Source organism: Cetorhinus maximus, chromosome 10 (assembly GCF_964194155.1).
Source record: "Cetorhinus maximus chromosome 10, sCetMax3.hap1.1, whole genome shotgun sequence".
NCBI classification, from domain to species: domain Eukaryota; kingdom Metazoa; phylum Chordata; class Chondrichthyes; order Lamniformes; family Cetorhinidae; genus Cetorhinus; species Cetorhinus maximus.
The window spans coordinates 111,014,993-111,031,376 of NC_135888.1; the positions used below are offsets into that span (position 1 = coordinate 111,014,993).

At 46.1% G+C, this 16,384-nt stretch overlaps 1 protein-coding gene across 1 annotated transcript in view; it reads right to left on the minus strand.

Moving 5' to 3' along the window:
* The window catches only part of LOC144685949 (organic cation/carnitine transporter 2-like), a 141,378-nt gene that overhangs the window by 33,059 nt on the left and 91,935 nt on the right, over positions 1-16,384 (minus strand). The window contains exons 5-6 of the mRNA XM_078551007.1: positions 14,381-14,507; positions 258-358 (exon numbers count right to left, since the gene is read on the minus strand). Of these exons, the coding sequence (XP_078407133.1) occupies positions 258-358; positions 14,381-14,507 (228 nt within the window). The remainder of the gene's footprint in view (positions 1-257; positions 359-14,380; positions 14,508-16,384) is intronic.

Consider the following 16,384-nt stretch of genomic DNA (forward strand, 5'->3'; position numbering starts at 1 on the left):
CAAATAAGGAAGGTCTCACGGATTTAAGTCAAGCAAGACAACCCACCTACGAGGACTAGTGCTCAGGTATTCTTTGTTTTTATGACATTATGTGAACATAAATGGGACTAATTGTATCAAGTAATTCTCATCTTGCTCATTGTTCTTAATATTTTATCTATTTTTGTGGTGTTTGTATTGCAGGAGTAATTTTAACTTGATGGGCCGAATGGCCTCCTTCTCTGCTGTACTAGGCTATGATCCTGTGAAATACTCACCAAACTAGAAGGTTTATGATAGTGATGGTTCGGATATTATGGGTTTTAAACAAGTGAATAATCGAATAAGTTTGTTTACTTTTAGCCTTCAAATCTTCAAGCTGGAAGGAAAACAGAGAGGATTCAGTATTATTGCTGATTATTAGAAAATATCAAGATTGCTATATATTACTATCAGGTCATATAGGGTAGGGATGATCCAGAAAACTTATTTGCAAACAGTGACGCGTAAATGATCACATTTGCAGTTTCTTTCTTTCCTCACCCGTCACCTATTGTGTTGACCCTGCACCACCTGTAAATAAGAAAAGTGGGACTCAGTGTGAATAAACCCCCATTTTATTAATGAAGAGCCATGTCACAGTACACTGTTATTTTTTAAATCTTGGGGGAAGGATTGTCCCCTTGTTGGCTGGGCCCGGGAGCGGCCACGTAACGGTCTGCTGTCTGCGTTGGGCCCTTACTGTGATTTCATGTGAATTACACGCTGAAACTGCCTGGGTGGGGGGTAGGGAGCGAGGGCGAGTGCGGAAGTCAGCGCATGCGTGTGGAGCGTGCTCACAGAAAGCACAGAGCTGGAAAACATGACCCCTCCTGTGACTCTGGGACATGTTAGAAATGAGATTTAAAAATTTCTATTTTATTTTTAATTAAAATCGGAAACCTCATCCTCAAAAATCCAAATGCAGCTTGGCCTATTCGCCTGGCCGCCATCGTTATGGTTGGATGGGCAGGAAAACGTTCAATTCAATTAATTTATTAATGGGCTTAACAACCCTCTTAATTGCAGGTGGGGCCTCTGCCGACTCCTGCACGCCCGCTGCCTACTCCCGCGTGCGCCCGCTGCCGACTCCTGCACGCCCGCTGCCGACTCCCGCGCGCCCGCTGTCGACTCCCACGCGCCCGCTGTCGACTCCCGCGCGCCCGCTGCCGACTCCTGCGCGCGCCCGCTGCCGACTCCCGCGCGCCCTCTGCCGACTCCCGCGCGCTGAATGTCGCACGCTATTTCACACTCGTGCGCGCTGATTTGCAGCGGCTCCTTGGAGGGAAAGTTTACCCTCTAAAGACCTCGTTGACACCTGTGAAGAGCCGTACCACTGATGCAGTGTAAAGATACAACCAGAGCCTCAAGAGCATGATGGTGATCATAGAGAAAGCCACTGAGTTGCTGAAAATGCAATTCAGGTGCCTGGAAGGTCTGGGGTGCTCTTCAGTGCTCACTCACAGGATGGTAGTTCTCTGCTGTGCTTTTTTTAAATTCATTCATGGGATGTGAGCATCTCTGGCTAGGGGAGGGGTGACAGGGGTGTTAAGAAAGTTATATAGAGTGCTGGCCTCCTGATCTGCCACCAGCAGGCTGCCTTCATTCTTGGCTGCCACAGCGGAGGGGTTTGGTGGGGGAGCGCCCGAATGCTGACTGGGAAATTCCAGTTGGTGTCTCCCCAGTGCCCTTAACAGATCACTTAAGGGCCTTAATTGGCTACTCACTGCTTGCACCTATTAAGTCAGCTGTCACACCGTCATCCCCCACTCAACTATTCACTATTAAACTGGTCCGGAAGCAGAATCATGCCACCAGATTGGCATGTCTCTTTCTCCAAGGCCAATTTACCACCCCTTTTGCCTCCAATTCCAGCCCGGCTCTGGCATGAATCAAAAATTCTGCCCAGGCTGTTTGTTCCCCTGCTCTGACAGCTGTGATGCCTGTGGAGGATGTCTTCTGAGTTTTGCAGCCAGTGAGGGCCCTCCCAAAGACTCCCCACCTGCACCTATGCAGGTATAGACTTGGTCAATCGGGGATGGTCTCCTCCGGTTCTCTGTCTCTCCCTGGAGTTGTGCACTCTCTTCTGTAAGGAGAGAAAGCAGAGAGTTATGGGTATGCAAAGTGGATCTTGTGAGGTGGATGGCTTGGCAACATTTGTGGAGGGTGATTGTGAGGGATGGATTTGAGATACCAATAAGATGAGGGTGCATATGAATGTTGGTTGTTTAAATAGAGATGTAAGAAAGTGCCTCAAGAGAGAAGATTGAGTGGAGCTGCATGATGTTGGCCTGAGGAATGTTATACAGGAGAATGCTGAGGATGTGTCAGGGTTGGCACCTGAAAGTGGGGCACTTTTCCTACACTCGTGAGCAACATACCCTCAAGGTATTACGTGTAGTACGAGGCAAATATGTTTAATTTTAATTTGCTCAACCACATGAGTGGTAACTTAAAGGGGCTGACTTATGTACAGCCTAAGTGTGAATTATGGATTGCAGCTGTGCAGTTTAGAGGGAACATTGCTCATGAGTTCATTGAACCCCTTGCGGCACAATATCAAGGTTTGAGGGACCACATTGCTGCTTCCCCAGCCTCTTCCATCCATACCTGCTTGGTCTGAGAGGCTTGCCCGTTTCCTCCCGTCCACAGGAAATAGCTTTTCTTCGCAGGTCCCAGTGCCTCAAGAAAGAGTCAGAGAATCGAGAAGCCAAATGGCCAACTCCTGCTCTTACTTATTATATTTTTATGTTTCACCCATGAGGGAGAGGAGGGGGGTCCCCTTTCCAGATGCTGGCAGGAGGAGGCTGCCTCATCATGCAGCAGGTGCACCACAATGATCAAGACCCTTGTAGTAGGGTATCACAGGCATCGCCTGACTGCACCACTTACTGACCCAGTGCCCTCTGAGCCCGCAGTGCCCTATCAGTTGTGATTCTGATGTGTTGTCCAGCATTGGTAAAGGGGCGATGCATCAGTGTGCAGCTGCCTGTGCAGAGGTCCAGAGCTGATGCGGGCACAGATGCCTGTGACCATCTGCCTAGAGAGTTGCAGTCTTCTCCGGCACTAGTTCTCAGTTATCTCCAGGTCTCTTCACTTCTGTCTGTGGATTATGTGCTCAGGTTAATGTCTCCTTCTTTTGAAGTGAGCCTATCAGCAGCAAACATGAGAGAAAAGTAAGCTGTGATTGGAGGAGCAGCGAACACTGACAGCTGTGAGTATGTAGAGGGAAAAGGAGGGGATTTCAGGAGGAGGAGTGACTGTGGGCCGCATGGGGCCTCAGTTTCCCTTGCTTTCCTTTGGCCCCCTCCGTTATCCCCCAGCTTTTGCCGCTCTTTCCCTGGCTCTCTCTCCGCTCTTCCCCTGGCTGTCTCGCTGCTCTTCACCCAGCTTCCTGACACTCACGCCGCTTTCCCAAGATCTCAGCTCACACCCGTGTTCAAGTACCACTAAGCCTCAGGTCTCGGTCCAGGTCTGTCTTCTCCTCTCATCGCACCCCATCCGGGCCATTTTAGAGGGTGGGTGGATGAGTCATTGAGGGGGTAAGGATAGATGAGGAAGTGAGTAAGGATGGGTGGGTCGTTGAGTGAGGGTGGGTGAGTCAGTGAGGGTGGATGAAGGAGTGATTGAGGGTAGCTGAGTGAGAGGGTGGGTGGGTAAGTGAGGGCGGGGGAGTGAGTGAGAGTGGGTGTGAACAAGGGTGGGTGAGCGAGCGAGTCAGTGGTTTGCACACAGACGGTGTCCCTGAACCACGCAGTAGGTAGATTTTCAACTAAGATTACCTGTTGCAGATCAAAACTGTCTTAGCAAAACTGGAGCATTGAGCAAGCATTCATATGGATTACTGACATCACTTCATCACTTATACTGTACATATCCATTTCATATACCTGGCTGACATAATGTTTATTGTCATTACCTAGCCAAATACAGGACTGACCGTTCTTACAATGTTAATTAAAAGTGTGTGTATCTGTGAGAGGGGTGTGTGTGTGTGTGTGTAAGACAGATGCGAGAGAGTGTGCGCACGTGTGTGAGAGAGAAGGGTGTATGTGCGCGCGGGTGAGAGAGAAGGGTGCGCGGGCGCATGAGAGAAGAGTGTATGCGCGCGTGCGCGTGAGAGAAGGGTGTGTGCGCGCGTGTGAGAAGGGTGTGTGTGCGCGTGCGCGCGTGTGAGAGAGAAGGGCGTGTGCGCGCGTGAGAGAAAGGTCTGTGCGCGCGCGTGAGAGAAGGGTGTGTGCGCGCGCGCGCGCGTGAGAGAGAAGGGTGTGTGCGCGCGCGCGCGTGAGAGAGAAGGGTGTGTGCGCGCGCGCGCGTGAGAGAAGGGTGTGCGCGCGCGCGCGTGAGAGAAGGGTGTGCGCGCGCGTGCGCGAGAGAAGGGTGTGTGAGCGCGTGCGCGTGAGAGAAGGGTGTGTGCGCGCGCGCGCGCGAGAAGGGTGTGTGCGCGCGCGCGCGAGAGAAGGGTGTGTGCGCGCGCGCGCGAGAGAAGGGTGTGTGCGCGCGCGCGCGAGAGAAGGGTGTGCGCGCGCGCGCGCGAGAGAAGGGTGTGCGCGCGCGTGAGAGAAGGGTGTGCACGCGCACGCGTGAGAGAGAGAAGGGTGTGCGCGCGCACGCGTGAGAGAGAAGGGTGTGCGCGTGCGAGAGAGAAGGGTGTGCGAGAAGGAGGTGTGTGCGCGTGAGAGAAAGGGGTGTGCGCGCGTGAGAGAGAGAAGGGTGTGTGTGCGCACGCGTGTGTGTGTGAGAGGGGTATGTGTGTGTGTGTGAGAGAGAGGGGTATGTGTGTGTGTGAGAGAGGGGTATGTGTGTGTGTGTGAGCGTGTGTGAGAGGGGTATGTGTGTGTGTGTGTGAGCGTGCGTGAGAGAGAGGGGTATGTGTGTGTTTGTGCACGTGTGTGAGAGAGGGGTATGTGTGTGAGCGTGTGTGTGAGAGAGGGGTATGTGTGTGTGTGTGTGTGTGTGAGCGTGTGTGTGAGAGAGGGGTATGTGTGTGTGAGCGTGTGTGAGAGAGAGGGGTATGTGTGTGTGTGTATGAGCGTGTGTGAGAGAGAGGGGTATGTGTGTGTGTGTGAGCGTGTGTGAGAGAGAGGGGTATGTGTGTGTTTGTGCACGTGTGTGAGAGAGAGGGGTATGTGTGTGTGTGTGAGCGTGTGTGTGAGAGAGGGGTATGTGTGTGTGTGTGTGAGCGTGTCTGTGAGAGAGGGGTATGTGTGTGTGTGTGTGTGTGTGAGCGTGTCTGTGAGAGAGGGGTATGTGTGTGTGTGTGAGCGTGTGTGTGAGAGAGGGGTATTTGTGTGTGTGTGAGCGTGTGTGAGAGAGAGGGGTATGTGTGTGTGTGTATGAGCGTGTGTGAGAGAGAGGGGTATGTGTGTGTGTGTGAGCGTGTGTGAAAGGGGTATGTGTGTGTGTGTGAGCGTGTGTGAGAGAGAGATATATGTGTGTGTGTGAGCCTGTGTGAGAGAGAGATATGTGTGTGTGAGCGTGTGTGAGAGATATGTGTGTGTGAGTGTGTGTGAGAGAGAGATATGTGTGTGTGTGTGTGTGTGTGCGAGAGAGAGATATGTGTGTGTGTGTGTGTGTGCGTGTGTGAGAGAGAGGGGTGTGTGTGTGTGTATGAGCGTGTGTGAGAGAGAGGGGTATGTGTGTGTGTGTGAGAGAGAGAGGGGTATGTGTGTGTGTGAGAGAGGGGTATGTGTGTGTGTGTGAGAGAGAGGGGTATGTGTGTGTGAGCGTGTGTGAGAGAGATGGGTATGTGTGTGTGTGTGTGTGTGAGAGAGGGGTATGTGTGTGTGTGAGAGAGAGGGGTATGTGTGTGTGTGTGAGCGTGTGTGAGAGAGAGGGTTTTGTGTGTGTGTGTGAGCGTGTGTGAGAGAGAGGGGTATGTGTGTGTGTGTGAGGGAGAGGGGTATGTGTGTGTGTGTGTGAGAGAGGGGTATGTGTATGTGTGTGAGCGTGTGTGAGAGAGGTATGTGTGTGTGTGAGCGTGTGTGAGAGGTATGTGTGTGTGTGATCGTGTGTGAGAGAGAGGTATGTGTGTGTGTGTCAGCATGTGTGAGAGAGGGGTATGTGTGTGTGTGTGAGCGTGTGTGAGAGGGGTATGCGTGTGTGTATGAGCGTGTTTGAGAGAGGGGTATGTGTGTATGTATGAGCGTGTTTGAGAGAGAGGTATGTGTGTGTGTGAGCGTGTGTGAGAGAGAGGGGTATGTGTGTGTGAGCGTGTGTGAGAGAGAGGGGTACGTGTGTGTGTGTGAGCGTGTGTGAGAGAGAGGGGTACGTGTGTGTGTGTGAGCGTGTGTGAGAGGGGTATGTGTGTGTGTGAGCGTGTGTGAGAGATATGTGTGTGTGTGAGAGAGATGTGTGTGTGTGAGAGAGATGTGTGTGTGAGCGTGTGTGAGAGAGATATATGTGTGTGTGAGAGATATGTGTGTGTGAGAGCATGTGAGAGAGAGATATGTGTGTGTGAGAGTGTGTGTGTGTGAGAGATATGTGTGTGTGTGTGTGTGAGCGTGTGTGAGAGAGAGATATGTGTGTGCGTGTGAGAGAGAGAGAGATATGTGTGTGTGTGTGTGTGTGAGAGCGTGTGTGAGAGAGAGATAGGGAGGGGTGTGGGTGTGTGAGCAGGGTGTCTGTGTGCGCACGAGAGAGAGGTGCAAATGTATGTGTGAGAGAGAGAGAGGTGTGAGTGTGTGTGTGTGCGCGCATGTGAGAGGTGTTATGACCAACATGGGAGGAGTGTGTGAATTATCAAGCCCCACTACTTCGCAGGCCATACCGTTAATTTAAATATATAATTTTCTCACCGACATGGCCAATTATGTACTGAAACTTCTAGTACACAGAAGAGACTCTGTCCAGGCTTCTTTCAAAAAAAAACTCAGAATGATTAACTTATTTTAAAAATAACTTCTTTTAACACGTTGCAAGTACTGGTTAACACACAATTGTAATCGGGAAGTAAAACTATCTATCTCTTCCTAAAGGAATCCCCCTGCACATACACAGTAACTCACACAGACAAAGGGCAAACAAATAGAATTTCTCTGCAGAGATGGGCTTTAGAGGATAGGCGTGAGAAAATAAAGTATAAAATACGCCAGGTCTCGACATGTTCAGCTGGAGTTCCCTCCTGTGAATATGGGCTGCTGGTCTCGCTGGGATTTCTTACCGACTGCTCTCAGCTTTGCAGGTCCAAATGCAGACTAGTTACACTCAGACAAGGGGTTCTCTGGCTACAGGTTGATAGCCACACACAATTTTAGGCAAGGTAGAGAGAGGAAGCCGGCTAGAATAGCCTTCCTTCCTCAGCTTGTTCCCCAACAAGACTGCCTTTAGAGCCAGCGCAAGTTCACAACTGAAGTTTTTTTTTCTCTCTCCCATGTGATTTCCAGCAAGTTACCAACTTCCTTTTCAGTTTTTTTCCCCATCAATTATAATGATTGCAGTTCAAAACAACCAACCAGATCTTCTTCAAGTACCATAAAGGTCAGGTGATTTCCTGGAAGAGGCCTGCTTGCTGACAGTTCCAAGGTGAACTTATGACCTTTTAAAAAAAATCCCAGGTTAAATCCAAGTGTCCAGATCATGCCACGTCCTTCCATTTTGTGAAAGAAAAAAATCAGTTTTGAGAGATATGATTCTAACAGAGGGGTGTGTGTGTGTGTGTGCGTGCGACACAGGTGAGTGTGTTTGAGAGAGGAGCAAGTGTGTATGTGTGTGTGAGACCCTGAGACTGGAGGGAGAGGGGGAGCCTAGACCCTGAGACTGAAGGAGTATGTTACTCACAATAAGAAGTTGGTCTTTTGGTTCAAGCTGGTTTATTTTCAAGACAACGCCTCAATACTACTGGCTTCCACACAAAGTGTTTCAGCTGTATATTTTTATTCTGTTTAGATGGGATAATCAATGCCTATCACCTGTTTAACTAGCAATTGGTTTAAAGAAGGTTATTGCTATATTCCCCTCTTAAAAAAAACTTAAAGAACATTCTTTTTAAAAGGAAATAATGTCACATATTTCCACATCTATAATTCCTGTATTTCTTATACCACACACACACACACACACACACACACACACATATATATATATATATATATATATATATATATATATATATGTATATATAAACAGTTATAAAACAAAGTTTTTTTTTCATTGCATCATTATAACATTAGACACCCCTCTTCCAACACATTAATAATTTCTTAGAGCAGGCACTTCTTTTCATAAAACAGTCTGATAGTTGGTGACTTAGGTCAACCCATTTTATCTCAGAGATCTCTCCTCTCTAAGATTTCTTTTATGCTGGCTAGGTCTATTCTTAGCCCTTTTTCAGTGACACTTTTCGTGGAATGAACATTGTCCCAAAGAGACCGGTTATCAACATAACATTCTATGGGCAAACTCTTCCCACATTGCCACTTATCTGATAAACTGACTGAAATATTATATAAGTAAACCCCCATATCTAATGCTTCTACCAAGGCCAGCATTTCAGCAGCTAAGGTGCTTTTCACTACCCTTTTTATTTTCTTGGCTTCCTAAGCCAGCAGGCAACATTCATCATTCTTTCCCACTAAGAATATGATAAACCCTGCTGCACTAGAGTACCCATCTGGAAGATTGGCATGTGAAGCATCACTAAAAATGACCAATCTTGTATCTTCTGGATTGCCCAAGGCTGGAAACTTGAGTTTTTAAGTGTTTTATTTGCTCTCAAGACTTGCTCGACTGTAGCATGTTTCCTCATGGTGCTCAGCTCCAACACGCCTAGTCTGAGTGCACAATCAGTTCAACTGCTTAATCAAGCTTCTCAACTGTTCCGTTTCTTTTTGGTAGCAGGATCCTCTTTTTATGAGGATCTACCACGAGTTATTGCGATATGATTAACATTTTCTAGATAAGATTGTTGATTCAATGTCACTCCTAACTTGCCCTGCTTAACGTCTAAACCTATGTATTTAAAGGCCCCTAAAGCCTGATTTTTGACCTGGAATTCCTTCTTTATCTTCTCAATTACCCATTGTTCAAATTCTACAGAACCTCCCCACAGGAAATCATCAACATGCATGATAAAGATTCCAGCTAGTTTCTCCTTGTGGTACCAGTATAACATCGCGGGGTCTGCCTTTAACTGAATGCAACCTGTTTTTAACAGGACAGACCTCACGGAAAAATACCACACTCTTGACGCATCATTCAATCCATAAACACACTTGTTCAATTCCTACAGCTTTCCTTCTACATCCCCCGCTTCTTTGGGCGGTTTCAAAAAACTTCTCTGAAACTTCTCCTATAAAAACGCAGCCTTTATATCAATCGATTTGCATTCCCAGGAATAGGATGCCAAGATAGCTAAAAAAATCTTCAAACTCACTTTCCCCGCAGTAGGCAAATCCACTCTGACATCCTGATCTCCTAGTCTCTCTTCAAAGCCTCGGGCTACTAATCTCGCTTTGGCCTTATACGTGCCATCTGGGAGTACCTTTTCTGTACAAATCCATCTGTGAGATAAAGCTGGCTATCCTATGTCAGGTATTTCAGAATATACCCCTAATTCCTCCCAACTTTCTAACTCTTTCCTTTTGGCTTCCTTTATCAGCTTATTTTCCAATTTATTAGCAGCTACTAGAATCTCTCGGTCATAAGGACTTCTACTCCTATTGAGATTCGTAGCTTGCTCTCTAGTCCTTGTCCTTGTTAAGCTACGGCCTCTACTCACATTCCTCTCCCTGCTGGATTACTACTATATGATCTTTCTCCCATGCGAGCAGAACCCCATTTGCAAGTCTGTGATTTTTTTTCTACGGTCACAACCACTTTCTGGTCCATTGTCAGAACTCATACTAGGCTTTCTGGGTTTCCGCACCTTCACCTCGGTTTGCCAATCGATAGGCCTTGTCTCCTGTCCTTCATCCTGCACATTTAGCCAATGTTTGTATTTGCTCTCCCTATGATAGTGGCATCCATCCACACACTGGTCCCTTCTGGCATGTATGTTACCTTTGTTCCTACTTTGGGAAGTTGCCCTTTTGGACGAATAGCATTATCCTGTACCTCAGTGTTACTTTGTTCATAGTTAGTCAACCCTGTATCTGCTGTTCTCTGCTCCTCATAAGTATCCAGTGTGTGTGTGTGTGTGTGTGTGTGTGTGTATGTGAAGTGCATGATGCCTCCTCACGTTCTATGTCTTGTTCAAAACCTGTAAAGGTATAGTCAGCACCAATTAACCACACAGAATGCACCCTAACAGTTTGATTGCCTAGTTCCATAATTACTACTTTCCCATCACTCCCTATTACCTTGTCAGGTCCTTTCCACTCTTTCTGGCCTTCCCTTCTATGATATACCATGCCTCCTTGTCTAAACTGCATTCCCGATGGTCTTATGTGGTGCCGTAGGGCTTGCCGAATTTTCTCTGAAACCTCAGCTTTAATGAAAGCTTTTCTGCCTGCATGCAAAGCGTTCAGATGAGCAGAAAAGGTGGAGCTAATGCTAGTCCCTTCTAGAGCAGGGGGAGCATCTGACAACACCAAAGGTAACTTCGGATTTCTTCTGTACACCCATTGGTAGGGACTGTACCCCCCAACCATTTGCAGAGAGTTCTTTGCGTGCACCACCCATGCTAGTGCCGTTTGCAATTTACAATCTAGTTGATCAGCCAATATTTTATGTAACATGTCATCTATTACTGCATGGTTTCTTTCACGAAGACCATTACTAAATAGGCTCTCAGCTGCAGTGTGCATAACTATGTTTAAATTTTCGCACATATCTTGAAATTCATCACTGGAGAATTCACCACCATTATCTGTGAGGAACTTCGCAGGTGTTCCTAGTCCTGTTCCTACCCATTTCTCCATGACCTTATCGACAATGGTCCTTCTGTCTTTACTATGTATCACAGTGAATAGGCTAAATCTGGTTGCTGTATCTATGAAGTGTAGTAAAAAAAACCCTATCCTTGTCCCAAACTTTCAAGTCCTTTGCCACTGCATCATTAAACTCCCTGGCTAGTGGCAAGCTCACAACAGGACGCGGTGGTGTCTTGCAATATTTAAGGCAAATTTCACATGGAGCAATGATTTATTCAATAAGGTCATCATGTACTTTATCGACTACTCCTGCATCTCGATGTAGAGTCTTCAGTTTCTGTGCCACAGAAACTCACTATGCAATTTCCAAATGATCTTTTTGTCCACCAAATTCTTACTCTCAGCAGTTAACAAAACTTCATGAACTTTTTGATGAGAAATCTCTGGCTTCCTTAGTGGCAAGCAGTAATGGCCTGACCGAATAAAATGTAGATCCACATTTTTTCCAAACAGGACTGCTCTATCATTCTTCATGTTCAGCATCATCTGAGCCTTCTTCATCGCAGATCGACTCAACAATAGCGGTATCTCGCTAGAAACCACATCAGTACTGATAAACAGATTGATCCCTGCTATCTCTCAAGGGGGGATCACCCGTTTGGAGGGTGTTAATGTACTGTCATCCCCGAGCCTGAAGCAAGGCAGAGCTTTCATACTCCTTGACCTTCCGCCGGTCTGCCTCATCGAGGGACTCCAGACAACAGTCAAGCCAGTCCATGCCACACACCATAGAAGCGCAGCCACTATACAGAACTGCACAGTTGAAGGAACCTACCACCAAAATACTCATTACCAGATTCAAACTCTCAATGATCAATACAATTCCAGCATGGCAGTCACCATCATTATTTTCAGTTTCAGGTGAATCCGTCTCATGGGTCACTTCAAAAATGCGATTCCTTCGTTGTGGGCAGTTCATCGCATAATGATACTGGGAATCACACCAAAAACACCGATTAACCATTCCTGTGCATTTTTTGGGTTTAAATATCTACGGTCACTGTCCCAGACATGCTTTTTGTCCCAACTCTCAAATTGGCTAGGGTTACGACCATTTTCAGACCTCTTGTCATTAACCTCATCTTTGTATTGGGACCGTCATCTAATATTTGGTCGACCTCGAAATTCGGCCACTATTGAATCCTCCATCTTTTGTTTTACAGCATAGTTGTTCGCATTTGCTAAAAAAGTGGCAGGGAACGACTGTTTCCCCAGAAATTCTTTTAGGACAGCAGCCATTTGATCTAAGAAAGATTCTCTCTCGCTGAACTGAACCCCTGTTAATACTAAAAGATTATCAACATGGGAAATGCGAGCACAGTCCAGTAATTTAAGTGCCAAGACTGAATCCGGAATTTCAAGTTCAAATCGCTGTAGTCTCCTGTACCATTTATCAAAATCCATGATATATTCTTCCATAGATTGATCATCTGATTTCCTAAACCTATCAAAGATCATCCAAGCTTCATACACTTCCAATAACTCATCCTTTTTGCAAAACTTGTCCAAAAATTGTAACAGAAGGTTCAATCCCTCTTCATGATCCAAATCATCCACTTTCCACTCTGAAAGTACCTTACACCTTATCTTACTTTTGGCTGATAACGATAATGCCAAAGCCATGCCTTGCTTCTTTCAGGGTATAGAAGTAACCCGGGTCCACATTTCAACTTCAGCCCTCCATTGCTGATAAGGTTCAGAGTCAGAAAAAAATTGGTCGATAGTCAAAGCTTGCGATTTTGCACAGTCCTTCTGCCATTCCATAACTTAAATTGTCAGCAACAGTACACTTCTTTTCCCTCAGAGGATTGAGGCAGAAATCTTCATAGTCAGCAATCAATCAGCCAAGCTTAAAGTTCATCCTCTGCTACCATGTTACTCACAATAAGAGGTTGTGGTGGAAGAATTAATCCAGGCTGGTCTTTTGGTTCAAGCTGGTTTATTTTCAAGACAGCTGCTCAGTGCTACTGACTTCCAAGTAGCTTCCACACAAAGTGTTCCAGCTGTATCTTTTTATTCTATTTAGGTGGGATAATCAATGCCCATCACCTGTTTAACTAGCAATTGTCTTTAACAAGGTGATTGCCACATTGACAGGGTAGGGAGTCCAAGCTCTGAGACTGGAAGGGATGGGGAGGAAAGACCCTGAGATTGGAGAGGTGGGGAGTCTAGATCCTGAGACTGTAGGGAGTGAGGAGTACAGGCCCTGAGGTTGGAAGGGGGAGGGGGAGGTGGGGGCAGTATAGGCCTTGAGACTGGAAAGGATAGAGCCTGAAACTGGGGGTTGTGGGGTGTAAATTATAGATCCTGAGACTAAAATAAATTACGAGCCGATGGGGATCTGTGGATGTTCTCAAGCATATATAATGGAAAGATTTTTTGAACTAAATGAAAAAACGGAATAAATTCAGATATTATTTAAGTAATTAATTTCCTTGTATTTTTCAATGCAGGTTGCTGAGCACATTTGATAGCTTCGAGTGCACTTGATGCCTTTGAATGCCTTTTGCCATTTGATCGCATTTGATGTCAAAGATGGCGAAACACTGCTGATTTCATGCAAAACTCATTCCAAATTAGAATATTTGATGTCAAATAATCACTGATTGTTTTTGAACACATTTTAATGCAAAAATGTTGGCAATATTTTCAGCTGCAGGAGTGGAATTTGTGGCTTAATAATGCACACCAGAGTCAAAAGCTGGGACACTTCTATTCACGATCACAAACAATAAATCTTTTTTCCATAGTTTTCATCGTGTATAAGTCACTCACTCATATAAAGATTATTGAGGAAAAAGCCACAAGAAAATTGCAAAAATTGACGTGAGATGAAAGCATAGTGTAAACAAAGAATCTAATCGTCATCTGGGCCGACTCTAATACAATGCACGTCTTTGTGAACTGATGGAGGAGTGCAAATGTGACCTCATCCTTAAATACTTAAACTAAGTAAAGGCTCCCAACCTGCACAACAATTTTATCCAGTGAGTAGGTAAGACATAAAGGTTCAGCCTTGGGGCTGTGCTGAATTTGTAGCAATTGGGACAAGATAATCAGCCTCCATAAGAAAATAGATTTGTGAAATGGTTCAATGAGTCAATGCTGCATGTACTGTGGTAATGAGCCAAACAAATCACATTTGATCTCTCGTTTGTGCAGTTGGTGGCACTATAGTTGTCCTAATACGCAAAAACAAATCAGCCAAATTTCTCATCTTAATTGCTATGCACCAGACTTGCTTTTGAGTGAAGACAGAATTGGCTTTGAGATCCTTAATGGCTAAGTAACGTAATAGCATTCACTATCTGGGCTCATATACGAAAAAGAATAGTTGCTTGGACAAGGGAGGTGACTGACCCCTGTAGATGCACAACATAGTAAAGAGTCAACAGCATCAGAATAGAAGGGGGATTAAAATAATTGGTAATAAAAGAGCATGCTTGTATTGCCGGGTTGAACAACCACACAAGAAACACATGTGCCAGTACCTCAAGTTCATTGAAGAGCATCGCTGGTGGAGCGACACGATTTTTCTTTGCAGCATGTCGGAGTATTGCTTCAGCCTCCTGTACCCTTCCCTTTAACAGCAGCCAGCGTGGAGATTCAGGAATAAACCTGTGATAAAGTATTTTATTATAAATACATATTTAAATATTTTAAATATATACCTTGATATGGAGGGAGATCTGAAGAGAAAACAGAAACTGGGATAGATTTTTATCTTTATCGCCCAATTTTCTTAAGCATCATGTGGAAACAAAAATCCAGGGTAAGAAATATAGGGGCAGGTTGTGCTTTGCACATCTGTGGCTCACAGAGGCAGCTGCACATGTTAAGTGCAGCTGCCTTCAATCGGATCCAATTTTCGCCAGTGGGATGTCCAAAACATGACTTGTACACTTTAGACCTATCAAGAGAAAGTTTCAAATTAGCAGAGTTCTTTGGAGAAGTCAGGTACCCATTTGGATAGATCAGGGGCACCTTTGGGAGAGATAAGGTGCCCTTTGGGATTGTTAAAATTAGACATGCATATGTGTAGAAAGTCGATAAACTCATTGGAACTATCAAGCTGTCAAGGGAACTGTAAAGGGAACAACAGTTCAGTGAGCTATCAAAGTTCATTGGAACAAACAAGCTGTCAAGGGATTTAAATCCCCTGGCCTTAAAATAAAAAGAACATAGTCTGCAGATTTAAAAAAAATCAGTGCTTTCTATTTCACTCTGTTGTCATAAGTCTGAGGATTATCATTACAGGATTTGTGCTGTATGACTGATTTCACAACTTATCATTATTGTAGTGGAGTGCTTGTCAGTTCAGTTTCATTGAAAGCTCCATGTGGTTATAAAGTTTTGGCTCTGGGGGCTGTGAATATAAATGCTTATTGTTTTAAGGGATAAAATTGTTGAAAGAATTTAAATCTACTGAATGAGTTTTTATCAATGAGATTGTTTTTTAACAGTAAATTCATCAATAGACACTTAGGAATTTTATTTTATTTTCTCTCAGCATGGTCCTGGGGTCTGCCCATGGTGGATACTGCTGAGTTAGCATGGAGGGTATAAGGGCAAAGGGTAATGGGTGTGGGGGGTCATGGGTTGGCACTAAGTTGACATAGGGGCTATAAGGGGGTAGGTGGATGGGCATCGGTTAGCATGGAGGGTATGGAGGCCATGGGTGTTGGTGGAGGGACATAGGTTGGCGTAGGGGCTATAAAGGGTGATGGAGGGTTGGTAGAGGGGCATAGTTTGCCATGGAGGGGATGAGAGGCTATGGGGGTAGATGGGTGAGTGGCATGATATGGCATGGGTTAGCATGGATGAGGAATGGAAATTTTATGGGGGTCAGCGGGTATGAAGGGATGAGGGCTAGAGGGCTGTTATTTGTTTTGTTTTATTTTGCAGCTGGGACAAAGTGCCAGATCAGAGAGGCCGGCCTTTTGCCAGCCCGCTTCTGCCCCTATGCAGCCTCTGTGGGAGACGGGCCCAACTCCAGTTATCATTCGACCTCCTAACACCAAATTTCAATTGTCCTGCGTTGGTTTTGCAAAGCTGGGAATTTTCCCAACTCTGCACTCCAGACCCAGGGGCAAAAATTAAGGTCATAGGATCATAGGCCGGGATTTAATGTAGGTGGTGGGGGTGTCACCCATTGCTTGGAGAACTGGCGGGAGCCCTGTGTCGCGTCTCTCTGGGAGGCCTGATGCTATAACATTCCAATCAGGCATTAACCTCCCGTCTGATTAAGACCTGAGTAGGGTGCAATCCCATCCTGAAAACTGCTGCTCAATCAGAGGCCGGCAGCTCTCGAGTACCGGCACCAGCACAGGGAGCAGCCGCCACTGCTGGTACCACAGTTGGGCCTACCAGGAGGATTGCTGATGGATCACCAGGTAGAATTGAGTGTGGGCAGGGTGTGAGTCGCGGAAAGGAAGTCATGGGCGAGGGGAGGGAGGGGGCTTGGAAGCAAAGGCCGGGGGTGGCTTCCTTCAGAC